The 19,763-nt window shown below is 39.8% G+C and overlaps 1 protein-coding gene across 7 annotated transcripts in view; it reads right to left on the bottom strand.

Moving 5' to 3' along the window:
- The window catches only part of USH2A (usherin), a gene marked incomplete at its 5' end in the record, with an annotated part of 433,145 nt that overhangs the window by 340,823 nt on the left and 72,559 nt on the right, over positions 1-19,763 (bottom strand). For all 7 annotated transcript variants that reach the window (XR_014562720.1, XM_083732918.1, XM_083732919.1 and 4 more), the window contains 5 exons: positions 886-1,043; positions 5,321-5,593; positions 6,409-6,903; positions 9,641-9,799; positions 14,097-14,260. Coding sequence is in view for 6 of the 7 variants with exons in the window: in XM_083732918.1 (XP_083589044.1) it covers positions 886-1,043; positions 5,321-5,593; positions 6,409-6,903; positions 9,641-9,799; positions 14,097-14,260 (1,249 nt within the window). The remainder of the gene's footprint in view (positions 1-885; positions 1,044-5,320; positions 5,594-6,408; positions 6,904-9,640; positions 9,800-14,096; positions 14,261-19,763) is intronic.

Below are 19,763 nucleotides of genomic sequence, written 5' to 3'. Positions count from 1 at the left end.
CACTAGTGGGTTTAGCACCAAGAAAATGAATTTTCCTTAAGGTAGTTTAAAGGTAAAGGGACCCCTGACCATTAGGTCCAGTCGTGACGGACTCTGGGGTTGCGGCACTCATCTCGCATTATTGGCCGAGTGAGCCAGCGTACAGCTTCTGGGGCATGTGGCCAGCATGACTAAGCCGCTTCTGGCAAACCAGAGCAGTGCACGGAAATGCCGTTTACCTTCCCGCCGGAGCGGTACCTATTTATCTACTTGCACTTTGATGTGCTTTCGAACTGCTAGGTTGGCAGGAGCAGGGACCGAGCAACGGGAGCTCACTCCTTCGTGGGGATTCGAACTGCCGACCTTCTGATTGGCGAGTCCTAGGCTCTGTGATTTAACCCACAGCGCTACCCGCGTCCCTCTAAGGTAGTTTACATGGGCATTATTTCAGTGGAACAGGGAAAAGAAGAGGAAGGAAAAATCCACAATAGGGAGGGAGCATTGCAGGGGTCCCTTCACCTTTACTTTATTCCAGCAAGCAGCCCACTCCTTATCTCTTAACAATGGCCAGGAGACTAAGAAATGTTTTGTCTGCACGGAACCTCTTGGGTATCCTTACAGAATTAAACCATGACTTCATGTATACAAGCCATCAGACATTCCCTTCAGAACAATTTGCCAGGAACAAGCCATGTCCTCTCATACGGAGACAAACAAACGAAAAGTCAGCTCCACCCTGGGCAAAATGCCATAGTAACAACTTTGATACTCCCCACTGCACTTTCATAATGGCGAGCACTGCTCCACTGGCAAATTTGAATTTGGCATAGCCAACAAGACTGGGACCACTTTATAACATCCATATATCAATAAGCAGAGAAAACAGATTGCTAATAACAATAATACCTGAGAATACACTGGCAATACTTTTTGTTCAGTAATTACATTGACGCTGTACCCCATCACTTCTCCTCTTGCTTCATTATCTTGTGGCTTTTCCCAAGATACATTGACAGAATATGGTGAAAGAGGGAATACTGATGGAGGTGGCATGAATACAGGAGCTAAAACACAAATAAATGTGCTAATTTATCATAAAATAAATGAACAACATGTGTCAGGCAAGTTTTCCCGCTATATTTGTAAAATACCATCTGTTAAACTTGATAAAATGGCTGTTTGCATCCAATTCCTAAATAAGCAGCTTGTAGAAATTAATTTTCAAGTCTAAAAGGAATTTTCATATGGTTTTGAATGCTACAAATTTAAAGTAAATGTATCCCACCTATAGGCAAAGTATGGGATCTATTATTTTTATGGTGCACTAACCACCACTTAAAATTTGAAACACGCTGTAAGTTTCACAGAATAATGCAGATGGATTTTTAAAAGCACAGCCATTCTGCGACCCAGGAAAACCCTGATTAGAGGAAAAATTGTTGGACACTTAAACACTGTCAAAGTAAATTTAATTGCTGAGCAGTTTTGAAATCAACATGTTTCTCTTGTATTATAATAGCTGGTATTTCAGAGATGTTTAATTAGGTCCTGCTGCAGGATAAGCTTCCATTTTTCAAGACCTATAGGCACTGTAAAATGGTTGTCTTTTGGAAAATACCATTTACAAATCCATCCACAGCAAAAATGCTGGGTTTTTAAAAGTTAACAGCCCAATCCACAATCCTTGGCTTTCAGCCATTCATTCATTTATTCAAGTTAAGTTCCAGCTGAGGGAAATCAATGGGGCTTTTGTTCAACTGCAATGTCTTTGGGATTGAGATACCTACATGGTTGACTTGAGTTAGACTATTGTTATGATCTTTTTTTAACCAAATGATTCTGAGAGTCAATTTAATGGAAATAGGTAGGGTTTACTTCCAAATAAGTAAATATGAGACTCGAATGTTCATTTAAATGTAGCATAACAAGGTATAAATCACTCTTATCCAACATAGTGGAAGACTTCCTATCTGTTTAGCAGATAAAATTAAGTGAAAGAGAAATCATTGGCTAGAAAGTAATGTACAATTATAAACAACCAGCTAATTCAATATGACAACTCTTAAAATAAAATTATGCTTATGAACCGTTCTTAATTAGTTATAATTAACTGGATTGAACCTGGACATCAACCACATCCACCAATTTCATGAAAATAGGATCAGAGACCACAAATGTTTTTAAATATGTTTTCAAATCAACCCATGAAAAAATAAGACTTCAAAGTAAGGGCTTAATCCAGACAAAGTTAAATCTTTTTCAGTTACACCGAGTTCAATGGAGAGTGGGTCTTTAATTTAAATGCAGCAGCATAAGCCTAGGTGTAGACTTTATGACACCCCATGTATGTATCCCATCAAAGCAGAAAACCCACAGGTCATCCACTATCACAAACTACATGTGAAATTTTTACGTACCTATTCAACCTGCTGCTGGCAGAAATGGAAAAAAATACGCAAAACAATAATGCCATTTTATGTGTTTTACATTTTATGTGAGTAGAATTTACTGTGCAGAGGGGTAGGGTTAGCTTTTGGCAGCAGCTATACATGTTCCATAACATCTACTTCCAGAATTCATTTGTGGACTGTCAATGATCATCATAAAGCTCACTCTGACATGAAGGTAATATGTGATAAATGTGACAAAATAAAATAAAGACATAATGCTGGTATACTGTCTTGTTGTTGTTGTTTAGTCGTTTAGTCGTGTCCGACTCTTTGTGACCCCATGGACCAGAGCACGCCAGGCACTTCTGTCTTCCACTGCCTCCCGCAGTTTGGTCAAACTCATGCTGGTAGCTTCGAAGACACTATCCAACCATCTCGTTCTCTGCCGTCCCCTTCTCCTTGTGCCCTCCATCTTTCCCAACATCAGGGTCTTTTCCAGTGAGTCTTCTCTTCTCATGAGGTGGCCAAAGTATTGGAGCCTCAGCTTCATGATCTGTCCTTCCAGTGAGCACTCAGGGCTGATTTCCTTAAGAATGGATACGTTTGATCTTCTTGCAGTCCATGGGACTCTCAAGAGTCTCCTCCAGCACCATAATTCAAAAGCATCAACTCTTCAGCGATCAACATTCTTTATGGTCCAGCTCTCACTTCCATACATCACTACTGGGAAAACCATGGCTTTAACTATAAAAACCTTTGTTGGTAAGGTGATGTCTCTGCTTTTTAAGATGCTGTCTAGGTTTGCCATCACCTTTCTCCCAAGGAGCAGGCGTCTTTTAATTTCGTGGCTGCTGTCACCATCTGCAGTGATCATGGAGCCCAAGAAAGTAAAATCTCTCACTGCCTCCATTTTCCCCCCTTCTATTTGCCAGGAGGTGATGGGACCAGTGGCCATGATCTTCGTTTTTTTGATGTTGAGCTCCAGACCATATTTTGCGCTCTCCTCTTTCACCCTCATTAAAAGGTTCTTTAATTCCTCCTCACTTTCTGCCATCAAGGTTGTGTCATCTGCATATCTGAGGTTGTTGATATTTCTTCCAGCGATCTTAATTCTGGCTAGGGATTCATCCAGCCCAGCCTTTCGCATGAAGAATTCTGCATATAAGTTAAATAAGCAGGGGGACAATATACAGCCTTGCCGTACTCCTTTCCCAATTTTGAACCAATCAGTTGTTCCACATCCAGTTCTAACTGTAGCTTCTTGTCCCACATAGAGATTTCTCAGGAGACAGATGAGGTGATCAGGCACTCCCATTTCTTTAAGAACTTGCCATAGTTTGCTGTGGTCGACACAGTCAAAGGCTTTTGCATAGTCAATGAAGCAGAAGTAGATGTCTTTCTGGAACTCTCTAGCTTTCTCCATAATCCAGCGCATGTTTGCAATTTGGTCTCTAGTTCCTCTGCCTCTTCTAATTCCAGCTTGCACTTCTGGGAGTTCTCGGTCCACATACTGCTTAAGCCAGCCTTGTAGAATTTTAAGCATAACCTTGCTAGCGTGTGAAATGAGTGCAATTGTGCGGTAGTTGGAGCATTCTTTGGCACTTCCCTTCTTTGGGATTGCGATGTAGATTGATCTTCTCCAATCCTCTGGCCACTGCTGAGTTTTCCAAATTTGCGGGCATATTGAGTGTAGCACCTTAACAGCATCATCTTTTAAAATTTTAAATAGTTCAGCTGGAATATCATCACTTCCACTGGCCTTGTTATTAGCAATGCTTTCTAAGGCCCATTTGACTTCACTCTCCAGGATGTCTGACTCAAGGTCAGCAACCACACTACTTGGGGTATACGAGACATCCATTTCTTTCTGGTATAGTTCCTCTGTGTATTCTTGCCACCTCTTATTGATGTCTTCTGCTTCTGTTAGGTCCTTTCCACTTTTGTCTTTTATTATGGAAATCTTTGTACGAAATGTTCCTTTCATATCTCCAATTTTCTTGAACAGATCTCTGGTTTTTCCCATTCTATTGTTTTCCTGTATTTATTTGCATTGCTCGTTTAAGAAGGCCTTCTTGTTTCTCCTTGCTATTTTTTGGAAATCTGCATTCAATTTCCTGTATCTTTCACTATCTCCCTCACATTTTGCTTGCCTTCTCTCCCCCACTATTTGTAAGACCTCGTTGGACAGCCACTTTGCTTTCTTGCATTTCCTTTTCATTAGGATGGTTTTAGTTGCTGCCTCTTGTATAATGTTACGAGCCTCCATCCATAGTTCTTCAGGCACTCTGGCCACCAAATCTAAATCCTTAAACCTGTTCCTCACTTCCACTGTGTATTCATAAGGGATTTGACTTCGATTGTATCTTACCGGCCCAGTGGTTTTTCCTACTTTCTTCAGTTTAAGCTTGAATTTTGTTATAAGAAGCTGATGATCTGAGCCACAGTCAGCTCCAGGTCTTGTTTTTGCTGACTGTATAGAGCTTCTCCATCTTTGGCTGCAGAGAATATAATCAATCTGATTTTGATGCTGTCCATCTGGTGATGTCCATGTATAGAGTCATCTCTTGTGTTGTTGGAAAAGAGTGTTTGTGATGACCAGCTTGTTCTCTTGGCAGAACTCCATTAGCCTTTGCCCTGCTTCATTTTGAACTCCAAGGCCAAACTTGCCAGTTGTTCCTTTTATCTCTTGGCTCCCTACTTTAGCACCCTACTGTCTTAAGACTCTGTAAATAAGACTACTCTAAATGTACTATAGTTATTATGAGTACTATAGTTATTATGAGGAAATACTAGTGAATTTAAATTCTTAAGAAGATGGCAAAGAATCCTATAATAGCACTTATAAGGTGAAACCTAAATGAACAAGCAATGTCAAGGAGTAAGGTTTGAAAGGCATATTCCGAAAGAAAAATCTAAGTCTTGAAAATGAGTTTGCAAGGGTTAACAATTACCTGCCTCTGCTGTTCTCTGTGACGTCCAACGAGAAAATGTGCTGCCGGCCATATTGACTGATAAAACACGGAACTCATATACTGTGAATGGCTCCAAATCAGTGATGTTGGTGCTAGTAAGAGGTGGTTTCAAAGCATTCTCATTGGCAGATTCTATCACTGGGTAAGGACTGAACCACCCACTTGTTTCAAAAACACGATTTTCAGGAGGAATATGTGTTCCATCCGACTGTCGGGTTCCTCTCATATATAGTTCATATCTAATAATTATACCTAGAAATAACAGTGGTTTACCAAAGATATGTTAGCCAGAAAGGATCTAAAATACTTCTGTTTCTAGTACCACCTACTGGTAGAAACATTGTCCACTGATAGCACCGTATAAATACAACTACAACCATAATACATTGCAAAACCTGCCCTCCCACAAGCTTGAGGAATTTAATTCCTATGGATTCTGATAGACTCTTCCAACTGCACTTCAAATTTTGATGAGTTTTCATCTCAAAGCAACAAGTTTAAGAGAAATTTTGTTTAAGAATGCTTGCATTAGGAGTGGGAAGCCTTAGTCCCAGAAGTAAATGTCAAACCACCAAACACTCTGCTTATCTCTGTGATCCTTGGTACTATACTGTTCACAGGTGGTGCTGTGGTCTAAAACACTGAGCCTCTTGGGCTTGCTGATTGGAAGGTTGGTCTGCCAACCTAGCAGTTCAACAGCATGCCAGGGCAAGTAGATAAATAGGTAGCACTGCAGCAGGAAAGTAAACAGTGTTTCCATGCACTCTGGCACTTCTCATGGTCCTCCATGTGCCAGTAGCAATTTAGTCATGCTGGCCACATGATCCAGAAAGCTGTATGTGGACAAATGCTGGCTCCCTTGGCCTGAAAAGTGAGATAAGCACACCATAGTCGCCTTTGACTAGACTTAACCATCCAGGGGCCCTTTACCATTACCTACCCCTCACCAGCCCCTCTTACTTCTCCTGGGGAGAAAAGGTTGTGCATAGTAAAAATAATATTTTTTAAATGCACTTATATGAGCAAAACATGCTGTACCTACTTAAGCAAAAGAAATAGAATCCTACCATTTGCTTTATTGGGTGGGTTCCATTCTATAGCCAGTGACGTAGAGTTGATAGTTTGTACAACTGGAGGATGCTGCTGTTCAGGTGGGGCCTGTGCAGTAACTATTGCCACCTCCTGGCTCTGCAAACAGCCTCCACGGGTACACGCTTGAACATAAAAACTGTATTTTGTAAATGGGACCAGATTCCAGACAGTTGTTGAGGTTTCTAAGCCTTCATACTGGTCACAGGCCTGAAGGTCAGGTAAAGAAGTGCATGTCAATACATATTTCTCTATTGGGCCAGAGTCGTTTGATAGGCTTGTCCAGCTGAATGAAACAGAGTGTGGTCCAACAGGAATAACTGGGTTTAAATGCAAGTTTCCTACAGGTATCCCAGGCTGTGTTCTGTATGTCAAGGCTGCACTGCTTGTAGATCCATGGACGTTGCTGGCCTCAAGGTGGTATGAATAGAAGGAATAGGGAGATAGAGAGGTATCTGTGAAGATCTGGATGCCTATAATATAAACATAAAAAGTTGTATTTCAGTTGTCAGATCCCAAGGAGCCACATGTAAATTTCTCATTTATTTATTTTTAAACCTGCAGTATAATGGATACTTTGTAATTACCAATGCTGGGAGGGTGATCAGGTAAGGGCCTTCCCCAACAACACGTTCCACAGCCGCTGGTAAACTTGAATAAAATATTCCTTGCTTTAGTAAAGTCTAAATAAATTTAATTTCATTAATAAACAGTAATTGTTGTTTTTGCATTATTTTATGTATTAAATAGCTTCACCATTTAATAATGTGTCAGAGTTTAATAATGTGTCAAAGCATCAGAGTTACAGAAGAAAAAGAATGGGGTTTTTTATCCATCTATTGCCTATTCCTTCCTTCTAAAAGAACTCTCAAAATCATTTCACATTAATGTTGCAAAGCCATCAGTCAAATAATCAGGCCCGGTTTGGAGACTACTGTTAATTTTCCTTGAAAAGTTCAATGCTTCTACATTTGTAATTTGAAACTCTCATTTAGTACTAAGACCTGTATGCACGCTGTTGCACTTAGGTGGTGTCCCCTGTGTGTCTTACAGATGCTACACACATACCAAGAATATAGTCATAAACATAAGAATCTGGCAGCATTAACAAATTTATCTTAGTATTCAAATGCCAAACAGTAGATTATATTCACATCATTAATTATCATGATTGTCAGGAAATGTCAGAATGGTAATTTTTTTTTAAGGAACAGTTGTGGCTTTAGAAAATAATGATTTGTTGAACAAGCCTATATCAGTCTCTGATTAGGAAACCAGTAGTTAGTTAATGTTTTAAGAGCAGGTGCTCATCGATGTTAATATGATTTCGAAATGGCATCAGCACACTATTCTAGAAGGATTGCTCCATTCAATTCCAAGAATATAGCAGGGACTTTAGTAAACCTCTCGGATATACATTTGAATTGCTAAACACTCTTGTTAGGATATGGAAGATGTAAAGCATAATTTATCCCAGAATATTTCAGTAAGACAGTGTATGTACATAGAAAAGTGTCAGAATCTGAACTTGAAGCAACTACTAAACTTAGGACTTCAGCAGCTGGAGGACCAGGACTCATTCTGTGCACTACTACCAATCTCTAGGCAGTAAAAAGAGTAATACAAGCATATGACAGCCAAAATGATCTATTGGCTAGAGTGCTGGACTTAGGTTTAAATCCCTGCTCAGCTATGAAGTCCATGGGGTGACTCTGGATCAGTCAGTCTCTTAGCCTGACCTCCCTCACATGATGATTTCAAGGATACTTGACTTCTTTTGGAGCACAGATAAACATGTGATATAGATATAAGCGACTAGACCTAATCTGTCCACATAATGTTTTCCCTCTAGAACCTAGCACAGACCCAATTCAAATGACCACTACACAGACTATTACACAACTTAAGACACTTTCCTCAAGGTGAGGGGATAGCAAACGGCTCTTCAACCCCCTCCCCTCCCCTCCAGTATGATGAGCAAGAGAGGATGTGGTGAAGCCTTTCATTTATTTAATATCCCTTCTCCTGCACAAGCAAGACACAAGGACATAGGAGTGAGTAACTGAGGTGCTTAAGAAGAAGTTGCTGCCATGCCACAGAATCTTTTGCCATTCACACAGCGGGTGGTGGTGGGTAAAGGGACCACTTTACCTGTTCCTGGGTGTAGATGAAAGTGAGTCAGTAAGGGGAGTTAAATTTGTTGGATTTGCTCATTTGAAAACATGGCTGCTGACCAGGAAATGGTAAAATCACTTGATACCAGAGCTAAACTGACTGCCTACAGGAAGCAAGGCTTGTAAGCAAGTCTTGGATGGAGTACCAGTGGGCCCTAATGTTATTAGAAGGTATCACTATCTGGACAGGGATAGCCTAACTTCTCTCCTCTGTGCTCAGGTAACATCTAGGTTATATTTAGGGCTGCCTCTGAAGACAATTCAGAAACTTCAGCTAGTGCAGAATTTGGTAGTCAGGTTGCTCAACAGGTCAAGACGGTTTGAGCATATTAACCGATCCTGGCCTGACTGCACTGGCTGCCAATTAGTTTGCGTGCCAATGCAAAGCACTGCTTTTGACCTATAAACCTTAAACGGCTCAGGGCCACAATAACTCAAGGATGGCCTTCCTCCATTTGAACGGAACTGGACCCTATGATCATCATCTGATGCCCTTCTTTGTGTGCCTCCTCCACGAGAGGTCTGGAGGATGGCAACACAAGAACAGATTTTTTTGGGGGGGTGGCTTCCCATTTGTAGATTGCTCTCCCCAGGAAGGCTCTCCTGCATCATTCACTCACAGAATCATAGCCTAGTAGAGTTGGAAGGCACCACGAAGGTTCTACCAGCAATGCAGGAATCTTTTGACCAGTGTTTTGCTCGAAGCCACAACCCTGTGATTAAGAGACTCGTCCTCTATTGAGTCATCCCAGCCTTCATTTCATTTTTTAGGCTCCAGGTGAAAAAATATTCTCTATAACCAGGACTTTGGCTGATTCTATGGCCTTTGAATGTGTGGGGGGGGGGGTTGGGGGGGTGTTATTGGTTTATTTTTGATTTTTTTATTAGTATTTTATGTTCTCTTTTTGTATTTTTATGCAGAACTGCCCTGTGTTCTTCGGATGAAGGGTAGTATACAAATTCAAATGCATACACATACATACATACATACATACATACAGTGAAATATACATAGGCAGTATTCATGAGCACTCACGGTAAGGGTAGTTATCCTCTGTCATATAGATTTGACTCCCATTTCTATACAGCCTGTACACAAGCCAGTTTGAATTTGGAGAATCGGGTGGATTCCAAACAAGTCTGATAGCAGAAGAATTTACAACTTCTCCTCCTGGCGGCGGCTGCTGAGAAGGAGCTGGATTGCAACGCAATAAAAGCCATATTTAGGCATTAAGACAACCAAACTTCGTAAGCAGAAGTGCATTTAAAAAATGAAAAGAAACAGTTTTCTTCTAGCAGAAGAAAATGATATGAAGCAGAAGAGCTGTGTTTCACCAGTACAATCTCTTAAGAAAAGCCAAAACAAAGCAGCTAGCCAGCATACATTGGAAATCACTATGCAAGACATCTAAAATAGCATAATTCTGCCTAAAGAACCACTTTAAGTGTGCTTTGGCTGAAAATCCAGGGCAAACACAGCAAACATACAGATGCAGAGACATCTGAAAGGAGTAAGTATATCCCTTGCTTCATGCTGCCTCTCCACTCCCATCATAATTCTGGTCTTTTTCTATGTATTCCCTGCAGACACCCACAAGCTTGTTTTCCCTTCAGATGTCTGTTTATGCAAACTACTTGTGGAGAAACTGACACAGACTCAATACAGATGTCCAACTTACTCAGTTGAAAGATATTCTACTATGACTTTAATTATTTTTCCATATTAATGAAAATGTGGTGGGCTTTCCTCCCTGCCAAATGTTCTAATGAGCAATAAACACTGAGGGCCTCATCAAGTTATAAGGCTTCCCCACAAAAATCCACCACAGTAATAGTATTCTTCAGCATGTGGCAATGGCTGGGGAAGATATTTCCTCAAGCCATAGAATCAACTCACAACCTGGTGTCAACTAGTTTTTGGACTACAACTCCCATGATCCCTTGCCATTGGCCATACTAGCTGAGACTGGTGGGAGTTGCAGTCCAAAATCCCTGAAGATGCCCAAACTATAGAGGATTGCTGTCTGTCTTTTTAAAAAAGAAATATCTTGCCTTTTCTGCTTTCTTCCCTTAGATGTCAGATTTTAAATGTTAATTTCTATTCTGAGCTTTGCTAATATATTTTGAAGCATTATCAGGTTTGTGAGGTATTTTACATTTTAAATATCTTAAATATTTATTTAAGTTTTAATATGTACATGAACACCCTTTAATGTATGAATAAAACTCCTCACTTGCAGACTTAGAAAACTGGTTGTGTGTTGCTGGAATATAGTGAGCATGAAAAAGAAGGAAGAAATATACATAAAGGTGATGTCTTGTTCCCACAATAAATGATTATTTAAATAATAAATTTAACCCCATAAGGGCCAGATAACTACAGTATGTTTCAGGGTTTTGTTTTTAAGTGAGAAACTGTAGTCATACCTTGTGGTTCCTTGTGTTGTATGATGAAGGGACAGTGTGGGGTATGTGTACATATATTGATCTTGATTTTAAGGTGTGAAATTACGCACAATACACTTCACGGTCTTAAAAGCAACACAGCAGAGAATTTTACAGGCTTAAAAGCAATGCAGTTTTCTTTTTAAAAAGCCAGAAAAATTTTCCTAAGAGGAACAAAACAACTCCAAAGAGAGGAGAGAAATGTTTTATTGACCCATTTGAAACAACACTTTGAAACTATTATCACAATGAATAAAATTTTAAGACCGTGAGAACATATTAACCCTTCTACTTCCTGGTAGTAGTGAGAAGAAAACACTGAAGCAATGAATGGAGACAGAGGACTTCCATGCTGTGTGAATATATAAAAATAATTTTTTGATGATATGCAATTTCCAGGCTCTTTATATTAAAAAAAGAACTTTACTTTCATAAACATACAACTTAGAAGAATATCTGATGCACCCATGATATTGCTTGTATGAGCTGAAAGAAAAAATATTTGCTGCCACCTGTAATCAGGCTCCTCACTCTACTAACTGTCATCTGTCACCATCCTGGGTAGCATGGATTTTCTAGACTAACAGCTTTTGGTTCCTCCTCTGTTGAACTGCTTTTCAACCTAGCTGGTTATTACAATAATATTTTGACTAAGAAGAACTAGTGCCTGGGTTTGCTTTTTTCCTCATCCCTGTTAATCCCTTTTCCTTTTGTGTTATGCCTTTTTAATTGTAAGCCTGAGGGAGAGCAACAGTCTTATTACAGATCTTTGTAAGGCATTCTAGAAGCTTCTTTTGGCTGAAGAGCAAGGTAAAAATCCTTCAACTAAATATAGAAATGAGTATGTTGGTCTCTTTTAAATGCAACATGGAAAGAAAACACCAGGGTATATTAAGTAATGTAGAGACTCACAAGGTAGCATGTACCAGTATTTTGCTTCTGTCCATTACAAATAACTGTCCCTAAAGATTAGGTATTATAAATAGAGCCTTGCAATTGGTAGCAATTATACTAGCAAAGTCAAGTTAAAATTGCTAGAGAGAATACACTGGTAGCTATTGGAGGAAAGGAGATTGTGTTAGAAGGAAATGATTATTGTGCTCTTATTACTAAAGTTTCATTGCTTCCACAGATGTACATTAGAACCATAAAGTTAAAGAAACAACTGATTTTGAAACACTATGGGCTTTCTATATTTCACTCAGCAAATGTTACTGTTGTCTATACTCACAAATGGAGAAATATTTTTGTTTTTAAATATATATCATGATATCTTTTGCAGAATTTAATTTTATTACTTATCTTAAATTATGCTACATAATTTATAGTGCAGTCCTAAAATGTATTATCAGAAGTAAAGTCTTTAATGAATTCAATGGGACTTACTCTCAGGGAAGTGCATACAGGATTGCAGCTTCAAGGCACAATCCAACAAGACCTTTTCCTGAATAAGCTCCTTTGAAATGAATAGGAGCCTTGGCCATTTCAGAAGGGGTTCTGCCATTAAATTCTGCGATAAAGGTCTTACACTGTCTTTAAAACATTGGAGTTGAAACTGGTTTTATATGTGCAGTAGTTTTTATTTTTTTCATAGGTAATAAGTTTTTAAAATTGTTTTTATATATGTGATTGTTTCTATATGTTCTTATTGCACTGTACATCACTATGAGATGCCTCATAGGAAATTATTAGTAAATTTAATAAATTAATAAAATATGACCAGGCTGGGACCTGGTAAAGCCCCCTATGGAATTTAGTAGATGTTGTAAGGTAAACTGCTTCGTTGTGGACCATTAGCCCTCTTACCTGCTGGTGTTTATGCAAAAAGCACAAACATCTGTAGCAGCTCACACATACAAACAACAGCTTCCAAACAACCTGGAACCTTGATTTCCCAACGTTCAGGATGTCATGGAAGACTTCAAACATACAAGCTGTACATGTGACATCATCAACATTTGATTTATTACCTGCCCTTCACCAACAAGTCCCAGGGCAGGTTATAACAATTTAAAATTCAATATTAAAAACAGTTAAAGCAGATTGCAATAACACACATCTCAGGTGTCAAAGCCCAGGGTAAAGAGGTGCATCTTCAGAATTCACTGAAAGCTGCATAATGAAGAAGCCAGATGCACTTCTTTCAGGAGGGAATTCCACAACTTAGGGACTGCCACAAAAATGCTATTTCCCAGGCCAACGCAACCTGGAAAGGTGGAACTTAAAATCCTGGAGTGTCTGTAGGGAAGGAAGTGGTATTGGAGTCCTAAGTCATTTAGGAGCTTAAATACATGAGCACCTTGAATTGGCAGCCAGTACTGTACAGTTGTTTTAGAACACGGTTCTATGAGTTTCAAAGTCAACTGCAGCCATTAATGTGGTCCCTGTATTCTGGACCAGTTGAAGTTTCCAAGCTGTCCTCAAGGGCAGCCCCATACAGAGTGTATTGCAATAATCCAATCTGGAAGTTACCAAAGCATGGAGTACCATGGCCAAGTCATTTCTACCCAAAAGGGACCATAGCGGGTGACCTTGCCATACCTGGAAATGGGCACTCTGAGTCACCAAGGCCAACTGGGATTCAAGACACAATGTTCACGTGACAACACGTTTCATCACGATAAATGTTTGTGCCCTTTGTGCAGGCACCAGGGGGATGTGGCTTCTTAATGCATCCTCCCTCCCATATAGAGAAATCTGGGACATACAATGCCTGAAGAGGACTTCTGTTAAATGTAGGGATCCCAAAAAAGAAGGGGAGGTTTTCAGAGTAAGTAATTTTCCAACACCACAAGTTACAGTATGTCTAGAAAACTGGAGCATCAATATAATTTCCTTCCTTTCATTAATACAAAAATCCATGCTGCCTTTGATATAAAGTATCATGTGATGCCTCTTAAGTACCAAAACATAATATTTCTCCTAATATATTAATGGGGAGGGAGTTCAGGTTGTGAGTAGCAGCTATTTTGAGTGTTACACTAATACTAACAATCAGCAAACCAGTTAATTTGAAAGATTTGCTCTTACGACCAACAACCACTTACTTTTACTGCAGCCAAATAGGTTGTGGACGTCCAAATTACTAGCACTGGGAACACAGTTGTCACATTTTGAGCCAGTTACAAATGGTTTGCACACACATTGTCCGGTAATAGGATGACAAGTTCCATTAATGGCTCCTGCAGGATGACAATTACAACGCTGACATCTATAAACAAAAACAAATCAAGAAAGTAATGAAACCACATTAACACTTCAGTTAGACATAGCAGGGCTTAATTCTGTGGCTTTTTTCAGACACATAATTAAGCATTGCAGATGAAGAACCTTAGAAACTGGTCTGTAGTAGAAAAAGTAAAAACTGCAACCCATTTATATAAAAAAGTTCCATTCACAATCAAGTATGGTGTTTCTTTTACTTATGACCTAGACTTCTAGAACAGCAGTAATGCCCTCCAATTGTTAGGGGGAAATTCATCCCTTGCTAAAGTGACAGGGGGGTATCTGTTCCTTTAGGGAGGGGAGAGTTGAATTGTGCTGAACATTTTGGAGGAGGGAAGGTTTGGCACACCTTATTTATGCAAGAGGTGTTTTCTTAACTTCCAAAAAAAGAGGCTCAGTTAAGTTCCATTAGTAATAAAGAAAGGTCTGCTTTTATGGGAAGCCTAAGGAACCCTCTGACTGTCTAAGACAGTCATTCCCAGGTGTATTGAGGACACGTTTTCAAACTGGATGGCAGTAGAGCCTCTGTACCTTAAGGAAGCTGGCTTCTTCTAGTGGTCAGCTTGGCTTTGTTTTCAATTTATATGTTAAAAGGAAACTGTGGTGCAGTCGCCCTGATGGCCTATATCATGGCCTAGGTAAGAGTGAGAACAAATAACTGAGACATGTATGAGTGAAAATTAGCCACAACTTTCTTGACTAACAGACATAGGCAGGGTTGGCAATACCTTGATTTAGTTCTAGATACCGCTTTCTACTTTTATTTTATCTGGCGTCTGTTGTTGTATTTTTTAACCTTTTACAGAGGTACCTCAGGTTAAGTACTTAATTCGTTCCAGACGTCCATTCTTAACCTGAAACTGTTCTTAACCTGAAGCACCACTTTAGCTAATGGGGCCTCCTGCTGCCGCCGGAGCACAATTTCTGTTCTTATCCTGAAGCAAAGTTCTTAACCTGAACCACTATTTCAGGGTTAGCGGAGTCTGTAACCTGAAGCGTATGCAACCTGAAGCATATGTAACCGGAGGTACCACTGTATTATAAATCCTCAAGCTTCAGCAACTGAAAGATCTACATGTATAGGGTGGCATACAAATTTAATAAATAATAATAATAAAGCTGGATAAGACTGTGCTCTGGACAGTGGACACCTTCACTAGTGACAATGTATTAACTAGGAGATGCAAATAACATTATGATCAAAGCATCTTGCAAATATGCCAAAGAGTACTACTGGGGATTCCACCATATATTCCCCAGGCCAGAATGCAGAAGACTACTTGGAAAATCTGTGTTAGGCAACACTGAGAGGATTCAATGGTGCAGGGGAAAAAGATACCCACATCACTGCTACAGAGTAGGTTCAATAGCAAACTGTAACCTGTGTTCACAAGGGATGCGGGTGGCGCTGTGGGTTAAACCACAGAGCCTAGGACTTGCGGATCAGAAGGTTGGCGGTCTGAATCCCCGCGGCAGGGTGAGCTCCCATTGCTCGGTCCCTGCTCCTGCCCACCTAGCAGCTCGAAAGCACGTCAAAGTGCAAGTAGATAAATAGGTACCGCTCCAGTGGGAAGGTAAACGGTGTTTCTGTGTGCTGCTCAGGTTCGCCAGAAGCAGCTTAGTCATGCTAACATGTGACCCGGAAGCTGTATGCCAGCTCCCTTGGCCAATAAAGCGAGATGAGCGCCACAACCCCAGAGTCGGTTACTACTGGACCTAATGGTCAGGGGTCCCTTTACCTTTACCTTTAACCTGTGTTCTGGTCAAACAGGTTGTGCAGGTTTTGAGGAAGCTTACCAGAGAAGATACAGAGAAGATTTTTAAATGCAGTGTACATTATGAGTCATGATCCAGCCTTTTTAAAATATATATTATCTACCTTCATGCTAACAGTTCAAATGAAATTTTAGAGACTACTGTTTTTCCTATTTTTTTTTTAATCAAGCAACTCTCGTTTGAAATAAAATATGTAAGGTTGCTTAAAATGAATTTGCAAAAACAGTTCACATGCATTTGACAATTGCATCTCTCTCCTTTTAGCAAAAGAATTTCTTCAGCAACTCTTGCTGTGTGATCTCCTGAGTTCAACACCCTATAAAAGACCGATAAAAGCTAAGGCTTCAAAATAAGCTGCAAATTTGTGTTGTGGAATAATATTCCTTTGGGAATAAATAAAAACATTCCCTTGGAAACTATAATACTGCATTTTCCCCTTTTATAATCAAGAGCAAACGGTATTTCCCACCAAACTGCATTAAGTGTTTTCAACCACAGATTGCATACAATTCCCCCGTCAAACAGAGTTTCTGTTTAGACTATTAAATGTCATCATAAGTGTAGACAAGTATATAGAAACTGAGAGCTGCTATATGCTCAGCAATTCAATATTTAGTACTTTATAATTTTGTATTGATACTTAGCCTCTACTCTTTTTGGAAGAGTTTAAGGTGTCCCCAAGAGTATATATTTTATATATATAAAAAAGATTATCCCAAATATTTTATCTTCTGGAGGTCCTTAATATCACCCCCCCCCCGAGAATTTCAGTTTCTGTGATTCACTCATGACACATTTTACACCAGAATAATAAATATATGATCTATGTAGCATGCTGTGCAAACATTATTGTTTCTTTATTTCTACTTAAATTCTTATAACAGTCCTGTAAAGTAGATGGATTATCACCCTTCTATTACAGCTAGGAGCCAAGAGTGAGAGATTACAGCTTGCTTACACGCCACAGTTAAGTGTTCTTAAGTGACACACTTAAAATGGTGCAATGGTGATTTTCAATGGCTTAAACCCTCCTACCTACACTACAGTCCCACTCCCAATTGGCACTCGTTCCCCACCATCACTGACCAACTACTTATGGCCACTTCTGAGCATCAAATCTTAAGGGTTGTATCCAATGAAGTCAGCTAATTCATGCAAGGACTTCCATTTCTTTAATGGGTCCCCAAATCTGTGATATGGTTCCCCCCAATCTCTGATCCTTCTTTTAAAAAAAACCAAAAACCCTCTGGAGCGATCCAGCACTCTACAATCAGTCTTCTGGCCAGGTACACTTCTTGAAAAGCCCATTGGTGGATGTCAATGTGTTATGCCCCAAGCATTTCAGGAAGTGTGGGGACTGATGCAATAATGCTATAAATATTGCTTCTGTTAACACCAAACCTCTTTAGCAGGTTGTTTCTTTTCACTCCTGTATTTGAATGACTGAGAGGGAAAAAAGGCTGGAAAAACCAGCTCAGTGCTGTGGGGATGATTAGGGAGGCAGGTAATAAATCAACCTGAAGCATATGTAACCGGAGGTACCACTGTATTATAAATCCTCAAGCTTCAGCAACTGAAAGATCTACATGTATAGGGTGGCATACAAATTTAATAAATAATAATAATAAAGCTGGATAAGACTGTGCTCTGGACAGTGGACACCTTCACTAGTGACAATGTATTAACTAGGAGATGCAAATAACATTATGATCAAAGCATCTTGCAAATATGCCAAAGAGTACTACTGGGGATTCCACCATATATTCCCCAGGCCAGAATGCAGAAGACTACTTGGAAAATCTGTGTTAGGCAACACTGAGAGGATTCAATGGTGCAGGGGAAAAAGATACCCACATCACTGCTACAGAGTAGGTTCAATAGCAAACTGTAACCTGTGTTCACAAGGGATGCGGGTGGCGCTGTGGGTTAAACCACAGAGCCTAGGACTTGCGGATCAGAAGGTTGGCGGTCTGAATCCCCGCGGCAGGGTGAGCTCCCATTGCTCGGTCCCTGCTCCTGCCCACCTAGCAGCTCGAAAGCACGTCAAAGTGCAAGTAGATAAATAGGTACCGCTCCAGTGGGAAGGTAAACGGTGTTTCTGTGTGCTGCTCAGGTTCGCCAGAAGCAGCTTAGTCATGCTAACATGTGACCCGGAAGCTGTATGCCAGCTCCCTTGGCCAATAAAGCGAGATGAGCGCCACAACCCCAGAGTCGGTTACTACTGGACCTAATGGTCAGGGGTCCCTTTACCTTTACCTTTAACCTGTGTTCTGGTCAAACAGGTTGTGCAGGTTTTGAGGAAGCTTACCAGAGAAGATACAGAGAAGATTTTTAAATGCAGTGTACATTATGAGTCATGATCCAGCCTTTTTAAAATATATATTATCTACCTTCATGCTAACAGTTCAAATGAAATTTTAGAGACTACTGTTTTTCCTATTTTTTTTTTAATCAAGCAACTCTCGTTTGAAATAAAATATGTAAGGTTGCTTAAAATGAATTTGCAAAAACAGTTCACATGCATTTGACAATTGCATCTCTCTCCTTTTAGCAAAAGAATTTCTTCAGCAACTCTTGCTGTGTGATCTCCTGAGTTCAACACCCTATAAAAGACCGATAAAAGCTAAGGCTTCAAAATAAGCTGCAAATTTGTGTTGTGGAATAATATTCCTTTGGGAATAAATAAAAACATTCCCTTGGAAACTATAATACTGCATTTTCCCCTTTTATAATCAAGAGCAAACGGTATTTCCCACCAAACTGCATTAAGTGTTTTCAACCACAGATTGCATACAATTCCCCCGTCAAACAGAGTTTCTGTTTAGACTATTAAATGTCATCATAAGTGTAGACAAGTATATAGAAACTGAGAGCTGCTATATGCTCAGCAATTCAATATTTAGTACTTTATAATTTTGTATTGATACTTAGCCTCTACTCTTTTTGGAAGAGTTTAAGGTGTCCCCAAGAGTATATATTTTATATATATAAAAAAGATTATCCCAAATATTTTATCTTCTGGAGGTCCTTAATATCACCCCCCCCCCGAGAATTTCAGTTTCTGTGATTCACTCATGACACATTTTACACCAGAATAATAAATATATGATCTATGTAGCATGCTGTGCAAACATTATTGTTTCTTTATTTCTACTTAAATTCTTATAACAGTCCTGTAAAGTAGATGGATTATCACCCTTCTATTACAGCTAGGAGCCAAGAGTGAGAGATTACAGCTTGCTTACACGCCACAGTTAAGTGTTCTTAAGTGACACACTTAAAATGGTGCAATGGTGATTTTCAATGGCTTAAACCCTCCTACCTACACTACAGTCCCACTCCCAATTGGCACTCGTTCCCCACCATCACTGACCAACTACTTATGGCCACTTCTGAGCATCAAATCTTAAGGGTTGTATCCAATGAAGTCAGCTAATTCATGCAAGGACTTCCATTTCTTTAATGGGTCCCCAAATCTGTGATATGGTTCCCCCCAATCTCTGATCCTTCTTTTAAAAAAAACCAAAAACCCTCTGGAGCGATCCAGCACTCTACAATCAGTCTTCTGGCCAGGTACACTTCTTGAAAAGCCCATTGGTGGATGTCAATGTGTTATGCCCCAAGCATTTCAGGAAGTGTGGGGACTGATGCAATAATGCTATAAATATTGCTTCTGTTAACACCAAACCTCTTTAGCAGGTTGTTTCTTTTCA

Source organism: Podarcis gaigeae (assembly GCF_964106915.1).
Source record: "Podarcis gaigeae genome assembly, chromosome: 3".
NCBI classification, from domain to species: Eukaryota; Metazoa; Chordata; class Lepidosauria; order Squamata; family Lacertidae; genus Podarcis; species Podarcis gaigeae.
This window is presented reverse-complemented; position numbering and strand designations above follow the sequence as displayed.